This window comes from Ursus maritimus, unplaced genomic scaffold, assembly GCF_017311325.1.
Source record: "Ursus maritimus isolate PB19 unplaced genomic scaffold, ASM1731132v1 scaffold_12, whole genome shotgun sequence".
Classification (NCBI taxonomy): domain Eukaryota; kingdom Metazoa; phylum Chordata; class Mammalia; order Carnivora; family Ursidae; genus Ursus; species Ursus maritimus.
Genome location: NW_024423564.1, coordinates 26,531,312 through 26,553,668, shown reverse-complemented (window position 1 = coordinate 26,553,668; position 22,357 = coordinate 26,531,312). Strand labels below are relative to the sequence as shown.

Sequence of the window (22,357 nt, the reverse complement as noted above, 5' to 3'; positions counted from 1 at the left end):
TGTGAACAGGTGCTTTGAAATTGCTAGATAGAAAGTTCAAATGTATTTCTCCTTGAACAGGCCTGAGGTACAATTAAATTGTTTGATATAATAAGTGTGGTAAAATGGTAGAAAGATATAATAACATTATCATTAGTATCATCAGGCCGCTTACCTCTTGAATTTTTGGCGACATATCAGATAATATTCTTCCCCAGAATCTCAGATTGATACCTTGAGAACTGCTGTCTAGGAGTGTGGGAAGCTGTAATTGATAGGAAAAAAATACAAAATATATACGTGTGTATATACATACATGTATAAGTTATACATGGTGCTATCTGATCTCCTGTATGCTTGAAAAACAAACATTTCCTCCCTTTTTTTCTGATCACAGGACCTCTTCTGCTGGATTACTTTCAAAAACAAACTTGTTTCATTTAATTGAGAAAAATCAAAGGCTCTTATTCCAAGTCTGATTCCAGGCTCAGCTCCCTGCTGAGCTAGTCAATCACAAATAGTTTCACAGTGACATTAAATCTGCCAAAGTGATTCTGATTGCTGATTTAGCAACACCAAACAAGCCTCCCGGAAGGAAACCGACGCAGCTGCTGGACTGTAAAGGAAGGCCCATCTGAGCACCTTGGGCTCTGCAGACAAGCTCAGGCTTCCTCACTGTTCACATCTCTGCTCCCTTTGAGGCTTTTTCAGGTAGGTTGTGTCTCTTCTGTTCAACACGACTTTCTTATATGGAAGATTTGGCTAGTTATATCATCTTTCTTTTAAAGCTGCTGCTGGCAGCTTTGAAGAGAAGTTTCCTTGCAGATTACCCACTTGACAGCAGTGTTCTGGTGACCCCAGGCCCACGAGACAACACAAAACTACTCATGCACTTTTCACTTACATGGGGAATGTGGAAGCACGCAAGTTTGCTGGCTCCAAAACTGAGCCCAACGTGAACAACTTGTTTTCCGGAAACTAAGTTCAAGTCCTGAATGAATGACTTCATTCTTTTTTTTTTTTTTTTTTTAAGATTTTATTTATTTATTTGACAGAGAGAGACAGAGCCAGCAAGAGAGGGAACACAAGCAAGAGGAGTGGGAGAGGGCTCGATCCCAGGACCCTGGGATCACACCCTGGGCTAAAGGCAGACGCTTAACGACTGAGCCACCCAGGTACCCCTGAATGACTTCATTCTTGACAGTTTCAAAACTGATTGACTCACTGATCCTGTGTCTTTTAGGACTGAATTCTAAGTTTTAAGATGGTGGTTTTCAAACTCAAGTGTGCATCTTGAGTATGTCTTCAGGGGCTCTGCATTTTTCACAAGATCAATGTGTAATTGTGACTCAAGGATCTGTGGACCACAAGCCACAAATCTCAGCTTTTTATTTGCTAGGGGGTTCTCCTAAATAATGGGTGGGCTGACCCAGCTGCAGCCCAGTTGAGAAGGTGGCGTTAGGTTTGAGCAGCCCAGCCTCCCATTTCTAGCAGTGGTCCTATCCTCTCTTCTCCCTGCTGTCGGGGCTGGGGTCCTCACAGTCTCTTTGGTCCTGATACCAAAGAATGAATACAGGAACACTCATGGAACATCAGCATTTCTGGTTCATTTATGAACTGTAAAATGGAAGGCTTTGTTATGAGGGCTACAAAGCAGACAGGAGAACAATTTACCAGAGAAAACAGCAGCAAAACCACCCTTGCAACTATACCACTGAGAAGCATCTTCTCTTCCTAACCTTCACACTGAGCCTAGATGTTGGTCTTGCCAGGACTTCTTTACAAACTCCTTGAAAATAGTTTCAGGGAATGCTGGGCAAAGCACTTTAATTCCTGCTTTAATTCCATGAGAGGGTGGGGCTGAGAACAGTAGGTAGGGAGGAAGCCAGCAGGTAAAAATGTGTGCCAGTGGCAAGTTATCACCAACTCCTGTGATTCACCTCCTGACTACTCCAATACGATCTATTAGAGATGAAAGGAGGTCTAAGAGATACAGCAATAAAATGCTATGTGTGGACTTTATTTTGATCTGAACAAAACAGCTGTAACAATCAGAGGAAAGTGAACATGATTGGGTATTAAATCATATTAAGGAATTATTGTTAATTTTGTTGGGTGTGATGGCAGAATTGTGGTTTTGTTAAAACAAGTAAGTTTCCATGTGTTAGAGATATATAGGGAAGTATGTAAGGGTGAAAGAATATGTTATCTGTGATTTGTTTTAAAATATTTCAGGGGACAAAAAAGTGAGGAGGAGATTAAATAATAATGGCCAAATGTTGAAAACAGCTGAAGCTGTGTGACGGATCCATGGGAGTTCATTACATTATTCTCTCTACTTTTATACTTATTTTTGTAATAGAAAGATTTAAAAATAAAGAGGCTTTTTGCATGCAAGAATAAATAAATAGCTGAATGAATGAATACTAAATAAATACTCTCTTCTCTCTTTTTTCTCTTCCTCACTAGGACTGCCTTTGCTCACGCTCTCCTTGCCTCTCTCCCAGACACTTTCATCAGAATAGTCTTCTTGCTGTTCCCTTGTCTCTAGATTCCTCCCTTCCAATGCACTCCCCACACTGTAGCCTGGGTTACCTAACAGACCAATCCAACCATGTCACCTCTCCAGCTCAAAGATCTTACATGGCTCCCTACTGCCTCCAGCACTGGACACACATGGCTCCCCCTCTCACCTTCTCTCTTGCTTCTCTTCCTGGACTTCTTTCTACATTTCCTAATATGTATGTCATTTGATTTTGCTAATGGTGATAATGCTTGGCTAAAAACTACATTTCCCAGCCTCTATTGTACATGGGGTGGTCATGTGACGAAATCCTGACCAATAAGATATCAGGAGAAGTCACAGAGTGGGGCTTTTGGGGAAGGCCTATTAAAGGAGGGCCCTCTGCCTGCCTGGAACATTGATGTGCTGCAGGATGTAGAGGAGACATCTTAAGATCAGCAGATGATAAGCACATGCTAGGGATGAGTGATGGAAAAGAAGAGGAGCCTGCGTTCTTGGGGAAATTTGTGGAGCCTCCACACCAATCCTGAATGACCCATGACAGGACTCCACTTTGGGAGGAATATGAAAGCCACTGTTTTTTCAGCATTCTGTTGCAGCCAATTATAGTTTCTAAATGACATAATTACACATTTGAAAAATACGTATAGACTGTTCGCTCTGCGCCAGCGGCTGGGGGGGGGGTATAGCAATGATCAAAACAAAGTCCTTCCTTCATGAAGTTTACCTGCAAGAATCTCACTGATGTATCTTCAAGTTTCCCTTCACTTTTATCACATATATGTGCTCAAGATCTGATGTCTTATTCCCCTGTAGCTACAGTCTGCCTTCCCGCTTTATTCCCTTTATTCCCACACTTCTTGGAAGAGTAGTCCATGTGCAGTGACTTCAATTTCTCACCAACACTCCTGTCTTCCACCCTCACCGTCCAATGAAGACACTTTAACATTCTAGTTAAATCCCCAGTTTCCTCCTAGTTTTTAAGTCTAATGGATACTTTTGGTTCTTGTCTTTTCAGACCTCTCTGCTTCTCTCAACACTTTTGATCATGTCCTCTTCACCCCTCGATGTCTGTGACACTGCTCTTGTCTGGTTTGCTCTGATCCTTGCCTGCTTTCCCATGAGCTCCTCTGCCTCCACTTTCTCCTTCAGCGCTGAGGTTCCTGAGCTCCGTGGTCTTACTCCTCTCACTCTGCATAGACTCATTCCCTTTATCATTTAATCTGCTACCTTTTTGTTTGAGACTTTTAAATCTGTACCTCTAACCCCCCAGCCAGATCCAACTCAGCCTAGACTGATTACATCACTTTTCCCAAATTGGTTTCTGCTCCTGTGACTACTTCTTCAGCTAGTGGCACCACCTTCTGCTCTGTCACCAAAGCTAAAAGCCTGAAAGTCACCACTCATTCTTCCCCATCCCCATCCCATTGTCAAAATCTCCAGCCTGGAGACCTAGGAACTGGTACTGGGTCTGAGTGTGGGGCAGGATGAGCCCTCTCTTTGCAAAAAGGGTAGCCAAGGGGTATCTGAAAAACTGGAGGAAGCTGGAATCAGGACTGGAGTCCTAAGAGCTGTGCGGAGAAAAAATAACCAGGTCCTACATAATGGGAAGGGACCTAAGAAAGGCTAGGAGCACAGAGCACAGAAAATAAGGAACTGTCATATTCATGTGTCCAAAGAGATTGGACATCAGTTAGTCCCCAGCTCCAATTGCTCATAATCACTTCCCCTTCTTTGTGAGTTTGTTGTCTGTTTTCTTCACTTGGCTATGGGCTAGAGATGATCTGTGGCTGTGTTCTGCCTAAGTGTGCATCTTCTCTAAAATGCTTTTCCTTTACCTCCATAGGTTCTAGGCACATTCTGTTCTTAAAACTCTGTCCTGCAGCAAATTCAACACAGTGAAAAGCACCTGTGTCTCTGTCATACTTATATGTATCTATATCCATGTATACCTCTAGCTAGATTTCTATATATTTTGCTTTTGAAATTACTGGCTTTGAGTATCTCATTTAATGAATGATCTGGTATGATTTCTCAGCAATCAGTGCAAATACTTAGGAATGTTTGTAAAGTGGGACTACACTGAACTATAAACCTGAACTATAAACTTGTTTTGTTTTTTTTTAAGATTTTTTTTTTTTTTTTTTTTTTATTCGACAGAGATAGAGACAGCCAGTGAGAGAGGGAACACAAGCAGGGGGAGTGGGAGAGGAAGAAGCAGGCTCATAGTGGAAGAGCCTGATGTGGGGCTCTATCCCACAACACCGGGATCACGCCCTGAGCCAAAGGCAGACGCTTAACCGCTGTGCCACCCAGGCGCCCCCTATAAACTCGTTTTTGAATTTCAAATTTTATGAACACTAAATTTAATAATAAAATTGAATACTTCCCTTAAACATTCAATGAAATACTTATTGATTTCAGTTTTAAAGCTTTTTCTTTGTATTTCAGAGCCATAATTTTTCATTTTCAGGTATCAAACATTCTTGTAGGCCTCTGCAAATCTACTACACCCATTATTTTGGAGCCAAATAAATAATACAGCCAACTCAGCCCATTCCACTGCATCCTCACCATCACCCCTAGTGGCCATTGTCAACTCGTCTGAAACCACCTCAGCTTCTCCAAAAACCCTTCCTTTCTTCATTCCATGCTCTTCCTGGCTTCCTACCCCAGGTGTTAGGTGCTTCTCCTAGCTGCTAATATAATTCTCAGTGCATCCATTTATCACTTTTGTATTGATTTGCTATTATTTTTAATGTATGTGTCTCTCCACTATACTGTAAACTCAGTAAGCATAAAGATAGGCTTTATTTTGTTTTATATCTGCAGGACATGGTACACAGTACATGCTCAATAAATATTTTATATTAATTAATGAGTAAATTAGCTAAAATCTAGTAGGAAAAAGACAGAGCCTATTGAGGTTTTGGGTTCCATGAGGTATGTCTCTACAGATATGATGGTGACTTACAGGAAGGGAGTGGTCAGTTCCACCCGGGGTTGGGGAAGGTAACACTTGATCTGATGTTTGAAAGAAGACAAGGTGATGATCCTGAGGGTAAGGGCAGTGTTTGTGGATGGAAGGGGAGGGCCAGGAATTCCAGGTGGAGAGAGGAATGTGGAGAGAGTGACTAGAGAGGCAGCCAGATAAGAACAAGACCAGGAATTTGGGGGAGAGGGAACAGGAAAAACAACAGCTTGAGAGGCATTTTTGGGTCTAGTTAACACTTTCTTTTTTGATCTTGTTAATAACTTAATGATGCTCATTACTCAAATGTTTACTGAGCTCCAGCTATGTCCTTGGTACCATAGTTGCAATTCTTTTTCTGGCTCTTTCCAGTGGAGATAGTAAATGATGAGGGTCTTGGATTCACATCTCTGTTACCACTTACAACTCAGAACAGTGTCTGGCCCCCCAGGGAACCCTCCACACGTATCTGGCCACCAACTGTCTGACTGATCTTGCCATAAATTATAAAATAACTTTCCCAGGGCTCTCCTCTTCCTTTGGTTCCCTCCCCCATTATCTATTCAAATTCACATGGATTGTTCCTGCCAAGAGAACCGGAAGAGACTGTTAAGTTTATTTGAATGAAAATGTAAAAACATTTCTGGAGAAAAGCTAATAGACCAAAATGGTAAGTATCATCTCCCTCTCTCTCTCTCTCTCTCTCACACACACACACACACACACACACACACACCAGTGCTTCCTATGCCAACAAATTCTCTTGATTTCCCAAATAACTAGTAACCCTTCCATGTAACAACTGGGCTCAGCACTGTCAACCCAATTTCAAGATCTGATTAGGCCTCTGAAGAAAGACTGGATATATAAATAGGGCTATGGAAAGGGTATGTCTCTATCATTTCCCATCAGCTATGGCTGGTTTTTGGGGGTGGGAGGGATCCTGGGCCTTGATCTATACTCAAAGAAATGGACAGAAGGCCATAGCTGGCAGTCAAGAAGATTCTGACTATACTAGGTCTCTGTTTGGGTTCTCAATGAACAAGAAATATGTCTGTCCTATGGGAATATGTAATATTTTTTTTCTTAGGGCAGAACAAAGCATATTAGCTACTAAAAAGAAACTTGTTTGAGCAATATTTGCTGATGCTTTAGACCCAATAGATTAATCAAATGGATGCCAATCTGCCAGCGCACAAAAGAATGTTTTGTGAGTTGAAGTTTTTGTTTGTTTTACTTTCTCTGATTCAAGAAGACCATCTACAAAACAGTATTATTTCTAAGCTGAGGATCTACCTAACACGAGGGTAAATAGGTAGCCTTCAGTTAACAGTGTGTTTACACAGATGACATGGCCTTTGGGAGCTGGTAGAAGGATGAACTGCTGTCTTGAAAGCACCCAGACAGAGGTGAAAAGCAGACAAAGCAGTGGACAGACAGTACAGGCTTACTGTGTTCAGTCCTGGGCCACTGCCACAGGAAATCCAGATTTATCCAGGAGGGAAGTTGTTGCTAGGCAACTGGGAGAATGTGGATTTGAAGTATGTTTGTTGCAACCTGACAGTTGTTAAGCATCAGATGAAAAAAGAGGAAGCTGGCTTGAGTGGTTAAGGGGGCAACCAGGAGGGGACACCCTGAGTACCAGGAAATGCGTCATGAGTGGAGAATTCAGACCAAATCACTCGGGGTTGGGGGAAATGCCAAACTGTCTCTACCAGGAGAGGTCACAGAGACATGCTATCTCCCAGGACTGAAGGGAACAGAGTGTCAGGATGAGAGGGTGGGCTCTGGAGTATGTGAACAGACAAGTGATGGTACTTTCTTTGGCTCAAAAGAAACTAGGGCTTTTTTTCTCTGCTGTGACTTCAGTCCTGATATTTGTGGTTGATGAAAGCAGAACAGCGTTTGGAATCTAGGGGCAGTCAAAAGGTCAATGCATGAGACAGACCTTTTGCTGGTCTGAGGGGTCTGAGAAAGAAGAACGTCCCACCTAAGTGTTTGAGAAGAACATTTCCGAGAGTGTAGCAATGACAAGGGAACAATGGGGCCTCTGCAAAGCGGCTGCATTCTTGCTTTGGTAAGAGCAAAAATGCTTTTTGCTTCCAAGTGCTTGTTCATCTCTTCTCTGATGTGAATTTCTGCTATCAGCTTCTGAGACAGGTAGCATAGATCTTGTTACCTTGATTTTACAGATGGAGAGTGTAGCAAGTGTAGCAAGTAAGCAAGGATTACTTAAATGACAGCAAGTTAGGGGCCAGTCCAGAGCCAGAACCCAGTGTCCTGACCACCAGAACTGTGTGTGCTCCAGCGGGCTGCCCAGCCTCTGGTCCTCTCACCATCGGGTCCCATGCTCAGGGGGAGAAGCTGACTACTTCATAAGTAGAGTTAAGGAAGAATCTGTGGCTATACTGAGTGAGAGACACTTTAGGAAAGGGCATATATTAATGGTAGGTAGGAAAGAAATTTTAATGCAAAAGTTCTTAACTGGGGCCTGGCTTCAGAGGCCCCATGAGCCCCTACGCCTTCTGTGTTTGTGTGAACTTATATTTCTCTAGAAAAAAGGTTTAGAGCTGTTATCAGATTCTCAAAGGTAGTCCTAATTCATAAAAAGGTTAAGAATTACTGTTCTGTGGAGAGATGAACTATCAGAGGCCAAAATCCTTTTCAAAACCAGTTTACTCTGGAGAGAACCTAATCCCTAATACATTGGTATTCAATCTGTATTAGCTAAATAAAGGTCAGGACCCAGGACCCATCATCAAAACAGCAACCTTCACAGGGGTCTTCTTGTGTCTGAAGTGATTTTAATTTTGACTACTCGGTATTTTTTTCTTTTCAAATTCATAAAAACGACATCTAATCTATCATGAAAATAAGCTGTGGCCTCCTGTATGTCTGGAGCCCACAAGAAATCAAAGCAGGCCAATGACAGTTATGCCCACAGGCCTAAGGAACATTTAATGTACATTAAAGTTCCTCTTTCCTATTTCCTTTTTATTTCTTTTTTACTGAAATTCATTCACCCAGGGGAGATTTCATTCACCCAGAGGAGATCTATAGTTTTACAGATGTAAGGAGAATAAATACTAATGCTGTAAATCAAATATACTTGCTGTGGGTTTCATAATTTTCAACCCCCCCCAAAAACCTACCTTCTGACTTAATTTTATATTCACCCAACAGCCTTGCTGCCCCCTGCCCCCCACGTCATACTGTCACCCAACAACAGCCCTGCTGCCCCCCCACCCCCCACCTCATACTGCTGGCACTGGCTATCACTCCTCTCCCTCCTTCCCTCTCAAAACCCTCACACAGAAGTGGGAGAAAGTTGACAAGTCCAAAGATTCAGAATCAGAAAGGAGAGGAAATCATGAGGTTAAGTCATTAATGGGACCTCATTATAAATTTCTGGAGATGTGGGGCTTTTCCAGAGAATTGTGACACTTCAATATTATCCGAAAATTGAAACGCGTAAGTTGAATTTAACAAACTGCAATGAAAGATCCCACAGAAGAGAAACCATGGCCAGCTCACACTGGGCAGCAGCAAGCAGTCCACCCACATTTATTCCCAACGATTCAGCAATTTAGGGAGCAGAGCCAAGAACAAAGCAGGACATTGAAAGGCACATGTAGTCAGGGCCCCCAAGACTGGGTCCTTTGGCCCGTCCCAAACCAATGTTCAGCCACCCCACAGTCAAAGAGACACGGGTGAAATGAAGTTAGAAAAGTAAAAACTGCGACAGAATAGTGGTTGAGGGCAAGTAAAGAAAACTGAATCATGCCACACTGGAAGCGATTGCAAAGGGGAAAACCGGGGGCCAAAATGCCGGGGAGGCCAAATTTCCTCTATCAACATCCATTGAGAAGGGGGAAGGGAGGGAAATTCAGATTTCCCAGCAGTGTGGCAGGTCTTGGCACAGCCTCCGTTCCCCTGCCGAACTTCCACAAATAAACATTCAGAGCAGAAGGGACAGATTTGCTTCTCAGCAAGATTTCAAAGCTGTGCACCAGAGTCAGAGAGAAAACAGGAAGGACCGTAGAGGGAGGAGGAGGAGGAGGGGCATTCCTGCCTTGGGCCAAATCAGATGGGAAACGTCCCAACCCCTCACCCGAAACTGACATACCGTTTTTACGAGGTGTGAAATGTTTCAGGTAGTGTTGGCCGGCATGATACATGATACTGATACCGTGAGGCCAGGGCTGAGCTGCTGGTTTTCCAGCTGGGGGCGTCAAGCCCGAGAGGACCACAGGTGAAGGCAAGCTCTTTCAAGCTCACTCAGCCAAGCTGAAACCAAGCGTGCCTGAAGCTCCTCAGAGAAAAATCCAACCACCTGACAGCCCACCTAGGTGACTGGCATGCAGTGCGCGTGCGTGCGCGCGTCTGCGTGCCTCTGCGCACGCTCCGGCAGGCACGTGCTCTGGGTGTGCGTGAGTACGTATGGGGACGGGTGGGGTGGAGTGAGGCCACGGTGATTGTGTTGGGATTATTTGGGGATGAGAACACTGGCTTCTGATTACCAAGGGGCCGAGGGAAAACACAGCTGGCCCCAGTTGGTGCTGACCGCCAAACCCTCCTCTCGGATCTCCTCAGCTCCGAGGGCCGGGTCTGGAGGTTGCACGCCCACCCACTCACGCCCCAGCTCCATACACAGCAGGGGCTGGGGCCATCACCCCGGCTTCCTGACATTGCCCCTCTTTCTTTGTTAATGAGCGCTGCCTTGGCATTTAATAAAACCTTTGCGCACTGGTGTACATGTGTATGAGAAACAGCCCAAGAGAACAGAAGGCACAGCATTCCCCGGTGCTGGAGCTAAGCGTGGCTGCCCGCCAACCAGCTGCAATAACAGCCTCGTCCCAGAGAGGCCCCCACCCCTGGCCTTGGAGCAGCCTCTGCTTCCCCGATGCCCCTCTCAGAGGGTCTGAGGGTCTTCCCTGAGCTTTTCTATGCTGCCTCAGGGTTGTTGTTCTGAAAATACGGATAAGATGGGTACAGGAGCAATGAAAGCAAAAATCCTGTCTCTCTATGCCTGCAGTTTCTTTTGGGTTTCCTTATTAGTAATTAAAAAAAAAAAAAAAACGTTTAGCCACTCTGTCCACTTGTCAAATGAAGAAGCACATTTCAAGGGCACCAGACAGGGTGTTTGTTTCTTTGCCTGCACTCCACGTGTCCTGTCTTGGTCTGGTCTTTCCACGCAAAGATGAGCAGGGGCAAGAAGAGGGCAGGTAGGGGTGGTCCTAGGGACCCACCTCCTGCTGGGTTTTTTTCCTCCAGGCTATCTCTGGGACAACTGTCTTTGTTAGGAGCATGGCAGGGAGGATGGGTCCAAAGCACCCTGGTCTCATGGGTGCTCTCAAATGAAGTGCTTTGAATCCTTAGTGGCATTTGGGGTATTATTATTATGCTTGGTCTACAGAAACTGAGATTGTAAATCAAACTCCTATGTTCTAGGTCAGTGAATCCAACCCAGCTGGACATTGGAATGATCTGGGGAGCTTTTAAAAACACTAAAGGCCCATGGAATCAACATCTCTGGGGGTGTGAACCAGGCATTGGTAGTTTTTAAAAGCTCTCTCAGGGTTCAATGTGCAGCCAGGCTGGGAACCACTGCTCCAGCGCCCAAATGTTGTTGGTGTTGGCTGTTTCTAACACCAACTGCTGTGACATGGCCTTTTTGCTTTTCTCAGGCTAAGGGTTCAGTGAGGGTGGTAGGATCATGGTTGGAGCATCAGCCTCAGCACAGTGCCTGGCCCCTTGAAGGCACCAGGGTCACGTTTGAGTGCATGCACTCAGGAACAGAGGTGGTGAGCAAGCACACAGGATATGCCTCAGGTCAGTAAGGGCAACCAGCCAACGTTCTCCTCTGGTCTCTGAACTCTAGCACTTGTAGAAGGAAAGACTTTCTGGTGTGATAGACATTCTGAAGCCAGTGATCTGAGCTTGGTTCCAGCTCCTAATGGAAAGTTTTGCCCAGGTCTCCCTTGATTCTGCTACATCCAGAACTGTTCTTCCTAGTATTGCTGGTCATGCTCCAAAGGTACATTTACCTATACCAGCAGCCAAGATACTTCAAAAAGAGATGCATGACCCTGCCTTTTTTCTATTGCCTGGAGGATTGCACCATCCTGGGTGCCCAGGGACATTAACATCTCTGCAAACACAGGTACTGGTCCCTAGCTTCGCTGGTGTTCAGCTGCCCAGCATAAGGGATCTTTACTGCCTTACTCACTCTTAATGATTCTGAAAACAATCGAAAATTGACTTCCTTTTGGAATTTTAGACAGAGAAGTTTGAACCACATGCCTTTTTATTCTCCCTGTAGCACGGGGAGCTGAGGGGACTTCTCTGGGGTTCTGGGCTCTCAGTGGTGATGGCTTACGTAAGTACTAACCCCTCTTAACATTCTGGAGACCCACCCTGATGAGCTGGGAACATTGGAGAGTAACGTTCCAAGGGAAAGTCATGTTTTGAAAGGAATCAAGTGTGAACTCTGCCAGAAACTTGAGGGGTGTTGTTTTATTTTTGTTGTTGTTTTCAAAAGCCTTCAACTTGCTTTTTAAGACAAGCTGAGAGTGGGTTTTCTGGGACTTGAGAGAAGAACCATAAAAAGGCAAAACACAAATTCCTGAACCAAGTTCTCATAATTGACATACCCTACAACACAGTTTCAGAAATTAAAATGCAAGCACAAGAAAAAAAACACAATTGGATCCTAGAAACATTTTATAATTATAGAAACAATATGTATATTTTTATATATGTCACCTTCTCTGAAAGATTCTAATTTTGAGTGTTTCTTAAAGTACGGCCTACAATGACCTCCACTGGAATCACCTAAGGTAACAGGGCAGACGCTGGACCCAGCCCAGATCTTCTGAATCAGTCTCTGGAGATGGCAGTTTGGAATCCACATCTTTTACCAGCTTCCCTCGTGATGTTCATGCACTCTGAAGTATAAGAACTGCTGTTCTTCACCTTCTTTTTATAATTCCCTCTCAGCCTTCTAGCAAAAGAGGATGCATTATCAGGTCCCAAGAAGTGAGCCTGAGATGCAGTTCTAGAACACAGGGTTGAGCGAGATGAGGGTTTTCCAAATTTTTGAGACTATGAAATTTTCTGTTATTCTTTTCTACCCGGCAACAGCAACATTTGTGGTCAAGAGCAGACCCAGAGTGTGAAGATCTGATTTATCAAAATTTATTTAATGATTTGCATCTGTTTTTTTCATGTATCTTTTCCTGCCATTCTATAAAGTATTATATTTGTTATATAGATGAGTGATGGGGCCAGCAAAGGTCAACTATCTTAGAAAGTAGTAGGGCAGGGAGTCAAACCAGGCCTCCTCCTTTCCACACTGCTAGAGGTGGTGGAGAGGATTTATCCCACATTTGGAGTGGACTCAGACCTGCCAAACCACATAACTAATGGTGAACCTAACAGTGACTCCTGGGTGCCTGGGCCACTGCTCTAAAAATATTATCGGTCAAGATTCCTTCAGTCTTTGGAGCCTGGAACTTCCTCAAGCAGTGTCTTGAACACCAGGCTCATGCTCTCCTGAGTATCAATTCATGAGTCCCCGATGATTTGCCAGCAGGCCCTACTGCACCCAGGAATTACCTTCCAAGGGGTAAGCAGCTAAATACCTCCCTTACCACACGGAAGAGCTTGAAGAAGTCCACATTGGCATACAGAGTGTCTTCCACCCACTGTAGGGTACCCTGGGAGAGGGAGCACATGGCGTCGCGCACTGTCTGTGCCCCGTGGCGCTGGCTAAAGATTATGAAGCGCTTCAGGAGAGCCTCGCTGCAGGCGATGTCCTTCAGCATCAGGTCTGGGACTCCGTGAGCAAACTGCAGGAGGAGAAGTAAAATTGGAAACCTCGCTGTGGTAGGAGAATACCAGCCACCCCAAAGATGTCCATGTCCTAACCCACAGAACCTGTGAATACATTATGTTGTAGGGCAAGGGGAATTAGGATTGCAGATGAAATTAAGGGTGCTAATCAGCTGACTTTAAGATAAAGAGGTTATTTTAGGTTATCTAGGTGGGCCCAATGTATCACAAGGGTTTTTTAAAAGCCTGGTGGAAGAAGGAGGTAGAAGAAACAATGTCAAAGTAATGTGACATGAGAAGGACTTGACTGGCCACTGCTGGCCTTGAAGATGAAAGGAGGCCACCAGCCAAAGAGTGTGGACAGTCTCTGGAAACTGGAAATGGATTTCCCTCTAGATCCCCCAGTAAGAAATGAAGCCCTACCAACACCTTGACTTTCAGACTTCTGACCTCCAGAGCCATAAGATAATAAATTTGTGTTGTTTTAAGCCACTAAAAGTTTGTGGTGGTTTGTTACAGCAGTCACAGGAAACTAATACCCTCCCAAGCCTCATTTTACCAGAGAGCCACTTAAAATATGAGCGCTCCGTTCCCAGCGCGATGCTAAGGACCATCAGGACTTACTTCCCTGAAGCTAAGGACAGGGAGTGGCTAGAACGCATCTGGAACAATGGCATATGACCAGCCCCCTTTCTCCTTTCTCAACAGATTTAGCAAATACAAATCCTGGACACCCAGTTAAATTTAAATTTCAGATAAACAATGAACAGTTTTTAGTACAGGTATGTCCCAAATAGGGTCCAAATTAGACATGCTTATGTTAAAAAATTATTCATTTATCTGAAATTCAAACTAAACTGGATATCCTGTATTTTATCTGGTGACCCTCAACTGCTGGATAGCCCACATCTTATAGTGCCTGTGGAGCTCATGGACAAGGACTCTTGGACAGTGAATCACAATCCCCATTTTGGCCTCAGAGACCAAGGAGGCCACAGCCTTAGCCAGAGACCCTTGGCCACCTAGTACAGTAATTGGCCTCCTGGAGTCTTGGACTCCCAACACCCGTACCATGAACAGTTTCATGGGCTTCCCTGGCCTCTGTAGTCTCCCCAGGGCTTCCGATTAGGAATGCAGAGCAGGCTCAGGCTCTACTCACACCACACCCCACCCCCACCTCCTGAGGTCATGGCTGACACTGGGTTGGTGTGGACTTCATCAATCTCAGGGGACTGTAACTGGGTGCACGTTCCAACAGAGCCTTCTTGTGTTGCCCACACATTGCTTCTTATCCCCAGCCCTAATCCCAGCGTCTAACACATTCAGAGGTGGAGGGAGTCAATGAGCTCACTTTGTCCAAACCTCTAATATTCTAGGGGAGAAAAGTGATGGAGGAGAAATTACACAGCAGACTAGTGGGAAAGCTGGAACAGCATGAAGGTCCCAGCTCCTTCTTTCACACAGTGACTCATTCATTCAATGCCCATTCACTGAGTCCCATTCTGCAGGGACTAGAACAGTTACTGGGGATACAGAGAATAAGGTGAGTTTTCTGCTCTCCAAGGCGCTTACCGGCTGGCTGGAAATGCAGGCGTGGTAAGTGCTAAATTGAACGTAGTAAAACCAGAGGACAGAAGAGGAAGTGTTAAGAATAGCCTGTGCTTTTTGAGTGTTTACTGTGTGCCAGGCACTGTTCTTACTGCTTTACACATATTAATTTTTTGACGCCCCCCTAATAATCATAGGTACTTTTACCATCTCCATTTTATAAATGAGGACTCAGAGGCATAGAGTGGTTATTTAACTTGCTTGAGGTCACACAGTTAACTGTGTGGCCTTGCTGAGATTTGAACCCAGAGCTTGTGCTTCATCACTACCGGTTAGCTCTTCACTGAGTAGGGAAGTGGGAGGGGGCAGAACAAAGAAGGGAGGGTTTATGAATGATTTCACTGGGGAGGCAACACTTGAGCTGGGCATTGAAGCAAGTCCAGGAGTTTACAAGGCTGGGGTTGGGGGTGGGGTGAGTGATGAACCAAACAACTATTCCACTCTCATCGTCTAACAATTTCCTAGATGGGGAGAGAGGTACTCGGTCCTCACACTGTCGGGCAGAGAGGACCCAGGAGGGACATGCAGTCCTGATGAAGGACAAAATCCCATGTTTGCTGAGATTGACCAATTGGAGAGCTGTAAGCCCCATGTGGCTATTTAAATTTAAACTAATCAACATTAAATAATATTTAAAATTCAGTTCCTCAGCTGCCCTAGGCCCATCTCAAGTGCCTACCAGCCATGTGTGGCTGGTGGCTACCATCTTGGACGGCACAGAGAGCGAACACCGCCATTGTGGAAGAAAGTTGTGGTGGACGGCGCCTGTAAGGAGTGCGCAGCTGGATGGAGACCCGAGACAGAGATGGGGAGGCAGGTGCAGCCGGAGACCATGCTGGGAAGCAGGGAGGGCTCAGGGCCCAGAGAGAGCCGGGACAACAGGACCAGCCTCTTCCAGCAGCAGGGGCTCTGCGCTTCCTCTTAAGCTCTGACGTTTGCTAATGAGGGAAGCACCAGCTAATCAGAGCAAGCAACACTACATAATAGCACAACCCAGTGACACAGCCCTTTCTCCCCACATGAAAGGCTCAGCTCTGATGCCAGCAACACAGCAACTAGAGATCCAAATGTCACGTCAGTGAGGAACTGGAGAGAAATTTCCCCTAAATTCCTGCCCTTATCTCCATCTCCCTTTTATTACCAACTGGAAGTCATCACAGGCATTTCCAGGACTTGAGTTTTATGAGCTAAGAGAAAGCAAAGGGGAGAATGAGCCATGGATGCTGCCCCCGCCAACAAGCCCCTCCCCCCTCCTGGTGGGGGTGGGAGGGAGAGTGGATCAGGGCAGCGAGGCCTGAGTTCAAGGGCCTGGGCACTGCAGGCACTGCGCTCCAAGGGCCCTGACACACCGTCTCAGGGCAGACCCTCAGTTTCCCTCGTGCAGTTTCAGGGAAAACCTCAGGGTCTGAGAAGCCAGAAAAGCAGGTACGGGCTTCTTCACCGCTACGCAGGGAACCAGTCTGAAAACCCCTTTCGACAGAGCCAGCCCTGCCCAGGCTTGTGGGGTCCCCCTCCCTCCTCTGGGCTCAGACCTTTATCTCAGTACTGACACAGGCCCTGAAATTCTCTGTTTATGTCTCAGTCTCTCCCCTGGAGTCTGGAGGAGGTGCAGACCTGGCCAGAAGAGGCGGGAGGGGTGTCTGCACGATCGGGCCACTGCTTATCTTGCATTCTCACTGTGTTCATCACGCCAGGAACCCGCACGCCCAGGATGCTGGGCAGGAGCCCATGAGGCCCAGACTTTCACAGATAGGGAAAGTCATGTGTTAGTGGGGAAAATGCTCTGAATACATATAGGAGATTATGAAATGCATGAGATCGATTTGGGGGGGTGCATGAATCAGAGTGTGCAGTGGGGACAGAAGAAGGAGCTTGCCTGGCACCGAGAAGAAGACGTACAGGAAATGAGAGGTCTGTAACGCTGGCCGGTTATCTCCGCGCACTCAGACACTGCGCAGGCGCGGCCCGTTTCTCCCGCCGGAACGCTCCTCTCCCAGCTCTTCCCACGGCTGCCTTCTGTTCAGGCAGGTCGGGTCAGATACCACCTCGGCAGGAAGGCCTTTCCCTGACCATCTCATTAAACGCTGCCCCCATCTCGTGCCTCCGAGCCCCTCCCAGCCCCTCCCTAACTCCCAACCCTGCCAGATTTTCCTCTCACCTACCTCGACCTGGAAACGCTCCGTATCTTTGCGTATTTGATTATCCCCTGTTGTCCCCCTGGAATGCAAGCTCCCAGAGTCAGGGGTTTGCCTGTATTGTTCACTACCGTATTCTGGTACCTAAAATGTCCCTAAATATTTGATGAATACATGAGTAAACCTCAGTTTCCTCAACTCTAAGAAGATTCTGAGCCACGTGTTCTCTAAGGTTCTTTCTAGTTATGCAAATCTGAGCTGTTTGAAGTGCTGCCAGGATTTGGGCTGCTTGGGAGTCCTATACCGGGAAGGAGCATTGTTTCAAGTGACCAACCCCCCAGGTATTTTTCTGAATATTTGGAACAAATCATGGATTCTGAATGTGAAAGCAAGAAGGGAAAATAATGCAAGGTCTCCCCTGTTTTTCTCAGGCTCAGGGCTCCCCCCTCCCGTCCAGAGACCAGTATATCCACCTACCTGCTCTGGACGAACTTGGGAGTTGACCAGAAGGTAGACAACTGAGTCAGACAGGCCAATGTTTTTCATGAGAAATAGTGTCAGTGTTTCTTCATCTTTTAGGACATCCCGAATTCGTATCCCTCTTCCTGCATATGAGTGAAAGAACACGGTGTCGAATGGGGAATAAGTCAAAAAAGGGAGAACATGTAGAACTGATTGGAAACATTTCTAATTGGCTCTCCGCAGAAGGCTCTGTTCTTGGGTTCCCTGGGAGTTTGGAGGCAGGGATCCTGCCAGTGGGCTGTCACCAACACAGTCACAGCATTTACTGATGACACAGCCGGGCAAAACTTATTTTGGTGAAAAGAAGAAGGTGAAAAGAGTTAGCTCAGGGCAGGAGAGGGGTCATCAGATGCGTTGCGGGGTTGGTCTAGAGCAATGACTCTCAACCAGATGGGGGGTGAGGCAATTTTGTCTCCCCTGGAAATATTTGGCAATGTCTGGAGACATTTTTGAGTGCTGCAATTGGTACTGGGTAGAGGCCAGGGATGCTGGTAACACACCCACAGTGGATAGGATGATCCCCTCCCCACTACAAAACAGAGAACCAACCATCTGGTCCAAAATGGCATTAATGTTAAGGTTGAAAAAGCCTAGCCTAGAATGAGAGGACACACATGTCGTGTCCACACTGTGTTGTCATGGGGTAGAGTGTTCTTCCTGGCATTTCTGTCATCGCAGCTAAGGCTCTAAGCTCAGGGTGCTGACATGGACTAGGAGAGATGGGGCTGTTTGGGGCAAGAAAAGCTTTCAGTGGGAAAGAGGGGATGGTCTATTGCCTGGACTTCTGATTTTGTGCCTTGATCGGCCCCAGTCATATTCTCTCTGGATTCCCTCAAAACATACAAAGAGCAGCAATTTTTTATAAGGAGGCATAAAGGACTCCTAACCATTAAGGTGACCCTGTGGCAAGTGATTGAACCCTTTGTGTCTGTCCTTTGCACACCTCCCAGGGTTATTTTGAGGGTGACTCAGGGTAAGGTCTGTGAAGGGCTAACTCCTAGGCCTGGAAACAGTGAATTCCCTCCACAGACGCTTGTTCGGATTGCATTAATATTTTGACACCTCCCAGGGGCTTCACCCCCAGGGTACCCACCTCCGCTGCCTGCTTCCAGGGCCAACACGCAGCCTCAAGTGGGCCACTGCCACAGTTCACGAGGCGCTGGCCAGCAAAGAAGGTTACAGGCCCAGATCCTTAGGAAATCATTTCAACATTAAGGGAAAGTGTCTGGGTTACATGAAAGTGTCCATGTCTGCATCCCAACCCCCCCCACCCCCACCCCGGGAGACTGGTTGACTACTTACCCCTTAGTTCTTCTTCAACTAACTCTAATTATCAAATGCCCCAGCTGCTTCCTGGTCCTAACACCCCAGCACCCCATCTTCTCTCCCCCAAATTCTCCCCTCGCCAGGGGACCAAGAGGCCTAGTCCCCCGCGTGCTTGACAGCCTTCCCTTCTGTTTCCAGGCTGTGCCTTTCCCTGAAGAGCCTTGTCCAGACGGAGGCTGCTGCTAATTTCCTCTTCACAGGCCTGCCGACGCAGCTAGGGCAGGGGCAACCAGCCCTGACACTTGGCTCCATCGCAGCCTCTCAGGGGTTGTGCCACCAACCAGTCTCACTGCCTTTCCCACAGGGAAAGCCCAAAGGCTTCAGGGGAACCGGAATACAGGAGGGAGCCCGGGAGCAGGAGGGGGTCTGAAAGGGGCTGCTCTATTTTATTCTTGCCTTCCCCTTTTCCTGATGGCATAAGTCATGTCATCTTCCAAACCCCGCTTCTTTCTTCCTTCCCCTGGACCCCAGCTCCCTTATTCTGCTTTCTCCCAATCACTCCTTCACACTCAGCATTACGTTATATACTGGCCTCAGTGACCCCTCAGACACACACACACACGCGCGCGCGCACAGTGTCGGGAGAGGAGGGGGCTCTGGACCCTGCTCTCATTATACCCCTCATCATACCTAGCAGTGGTGGGCGCACAGATGCAAGCCCTTCAGCTCACCTCTCTCTGACACCCAGCATGAGAGCCTGACATGGAATCAGGGCCTCGATAAATACCCATGGAATGACAGGAGGCACCCAATAAATACCTGTTGGCGTGACCTGAGAGTTGGGACCCCGTTTGACTGTTTATCAATTAGTTAGTCTTTAACTCACTCACCTGACCTTGGGTACGAATATCTTGCTGGGGAGGATAGCCATCCCCCACCCCCACCCCGTGACTGGGCTGCCGTGGCCCTAGGCGGAAGGGGCAGGAGCCTGCTGGTTCCACACACCTGCAGAGGGCTGGGGGGCCACCCTGTAGGGAGAGTGTGGGGCCCCAGATGTAAGAGGTGGCTGATACCAGACAGAAGCTCCACTAGACTCCCGAGGGAGAAATGTGAACTGGGGGCCTGAGGAAAGAAAAATAAATTTTGTTTAAAATGTGGTTCTTCTTGTTCGTTTCCCCTGGGAAGAGGCTGGGGGAGGGGGCTGCTGAGGCCTGGGGAGCTGAGGGGAGGGGAGAGTTGGGGTGGGAGAGAAGCCAGGAGAATGTGTGGGGCTCGTGGGAAGAAGGTGCCTGAAGATGATTGAGAGACCACAGTGCTTGTTTGGGGGTGAGAGGGGAGGGGGCTTCACTTCTCGTGTTTTACCATTAATCCTCCCCTGCTGAGAATGCTGTAAGACAGGTTTGCTAGGAAAAGAAAAGGCCACCTGGGTCAACCATCAGCATACTTTCCCAGGTGACTGGAAACTGACAGGCAAAAGCACATACCCATGACAGCCGCCCACCTTGCTCTCGAAGGCTTTACCCTCCACTGGGGCTTTGGGCCAAGGATTCAATGTTCACAGTGAGCAAGGTCCCCAAGTGACCCTGGGATGGACCCTGAAACAGTCTGCCATGCTGATGCTGGACCTCAGTCCCTGGCCTGGAATTCCTTTGGAGACTTTGGGGATGGTCCCCTGTCCCCTCTTATGGCCACCATGTTCAGGGGTGCTGTAGAATCTCTGTCCCCAGCCCCCAAATTCCTTTGGGGAGACTTGGCTGCCCTTTTCTGGCCCTGTCTCCCCAGACCTCTGAAGCTGCTCTCATTTACAGAATTTCCCCCACAGCCTGAAGGCCCGCAGAAGGAACCACCTGCATGCCAATTCAAAACTAGTCCTGTGTTGGGGTTGGGAGGCAGTGACTTTGGTTCTCATATACATACTGTAAAGACCACAGATAAATTGTGGTTTGAAATGACTTCCCTTACATTTCCTCCCAGCTGGACTCCATCTGACAATGGGACAACAAAATAAAATGTCTGCCTCATTCCAGATCCCACTGGATGGATGGGGTAGGCAATCACTCCAGGGGTTAGACTGCCCATGTTCCCATCTGCTTCTTTAATCCTGGAAAACAGTGCTTCCTGGTTGCTGCCTCTCCCCCTGTTTTTCTTACTACGAAATTGCTATTTGTGCTCGCACCTTAGAAAGTCCTTCAAGCCTGAGCTAAGTAAACTCTTCTATCCAGGGCAGCAAAGAAGCTCCTGTTTGTAATCCGCTATGTAGAAAATTACTACACGAAGTACATGTGTTACTATTTTTGAGAGAATTAAAATGTAACAAAGGCGCTCCTGAAGCCCCCCTGCTTCCCTCCACCGCCCTCCCCAAGGTGTGGTCACTATTCTTTCAGTCCTTCTACTGAGCCCTTGGCATGGGCACCCGCTTGGTCCCATTGGTCCACCTGCATGGGTGAGGACCCCCAAAGGGCTGATTTGTACCATTCGCGCACTTCTCTTGTTCAGAACCCTGAACAAGAGCTATTCTATCCAGCCTCTCCCGTCCCCTTGGTAGACCCCTTGCTCATCCCTGTCATCCTCTGAGGTCGTCCCGAGAGTCACCGCCGCCCATCCCTATCCTAGGAACATAGGAGGCATACAGCATCTCCAAACCTCTTCCTTCACAGCCTCTGAGCCTCGAGCCCCTGCAGGTGGAGACCTGTAGGACTGCAGAGAGCCCTCGAATTCTGGCAGGGCTTTCTCCCTCACATCTGCTCATCTGCCCTCCTGGGGATGGCAGGAGTGGTGGGGGAGGCTTCCAGCTGGTGCCCAGGCCTCTGCCACCTCCAGCCCTCACTGTTCCAAGTGGCTCTCCTACCCTGGTGCCCAGCTCCTCTACCTGCCTGCACAGCGACCCAACAGCCTGACCTCTCGTTCCTTCAGTCTCTTCATCAGCTCAACCTTGGCCTCTGCCCCACATCAGCCACCATGGCCATGCCCAGGGGCTCCTTCTCACTGCTCCTGCCTGCCTTCCAAATCCTGAAGCCACAGAGCTCACTCTTTGACCGCAGTCATCAAGCCCTCCATCCTGCTCAGTCACCCAGTCCTTAAGCAGGATCATAGAACTCCCGGGGACCTCTGTTCCCTTGTTCCCCCATCTTCCCCAGGCCATTTCAGTACTTCCGGCTTCCCATCCATCCTTACGCAGCCTGGACCTGATGCCTGTTTTCCAGTCACCACCTTTCACCCCTTGCCTCCTGGACCTTCTGCAGTACCTCCCTAAAGCCCGCAGCCCTGCACCTGCTGTGCCGTGGGGCCCGGGACGCTGAATAACCTTGGAAGAAATGGAACGATTGTACATATTTACGCCACGATAAACATATGCGCTCTGACCGCCCTGGCCCCTTACTTGGCGTTGCTTCCACACAGTCCTGGTTAGCTCACTCTCTAGTGCTCCATGAAAATGCTCCCACACCTTTCCCTTTACCCCTTTCCTCCTGCTTCCAGACTTAACCTAGCCTCATCCTTCCTAGAGTGCAACCTCTCTCG

At 47.4% G+C, this 22,357-nt stretch overlaps 1 protein-coding gene across 1 annotated transcript in view; it reads right to left on the bottom strand.

Annotated features, from left to right (window-relative positions):
- Positions 1–22,357, bottom strand: part of ABCA4 (ATP binding cassette subfamily A member 4) — a 133,515-nt gene that overhangs the window by 91,610 nt on the left and 19,548 nt on the right. The window contains exons 7-9 of the mRNA XM_040627018.1: positions 17,528–17,655; positions 13,127–13,324; positions 155–244 (exon numbers count right to left, since the gene is read on the bottom strand). Of these exons, the coding sequence (XP_040482952.1) occupies positions 155–244; positions 13,127–13,324; positions 17,528–17,655 (416 nt within the window). The remainder of the gene's footprint in view (positions 1–154; positions 245–13,126; positions 13,325–17,527; positions 17,656–22,357) is intronic.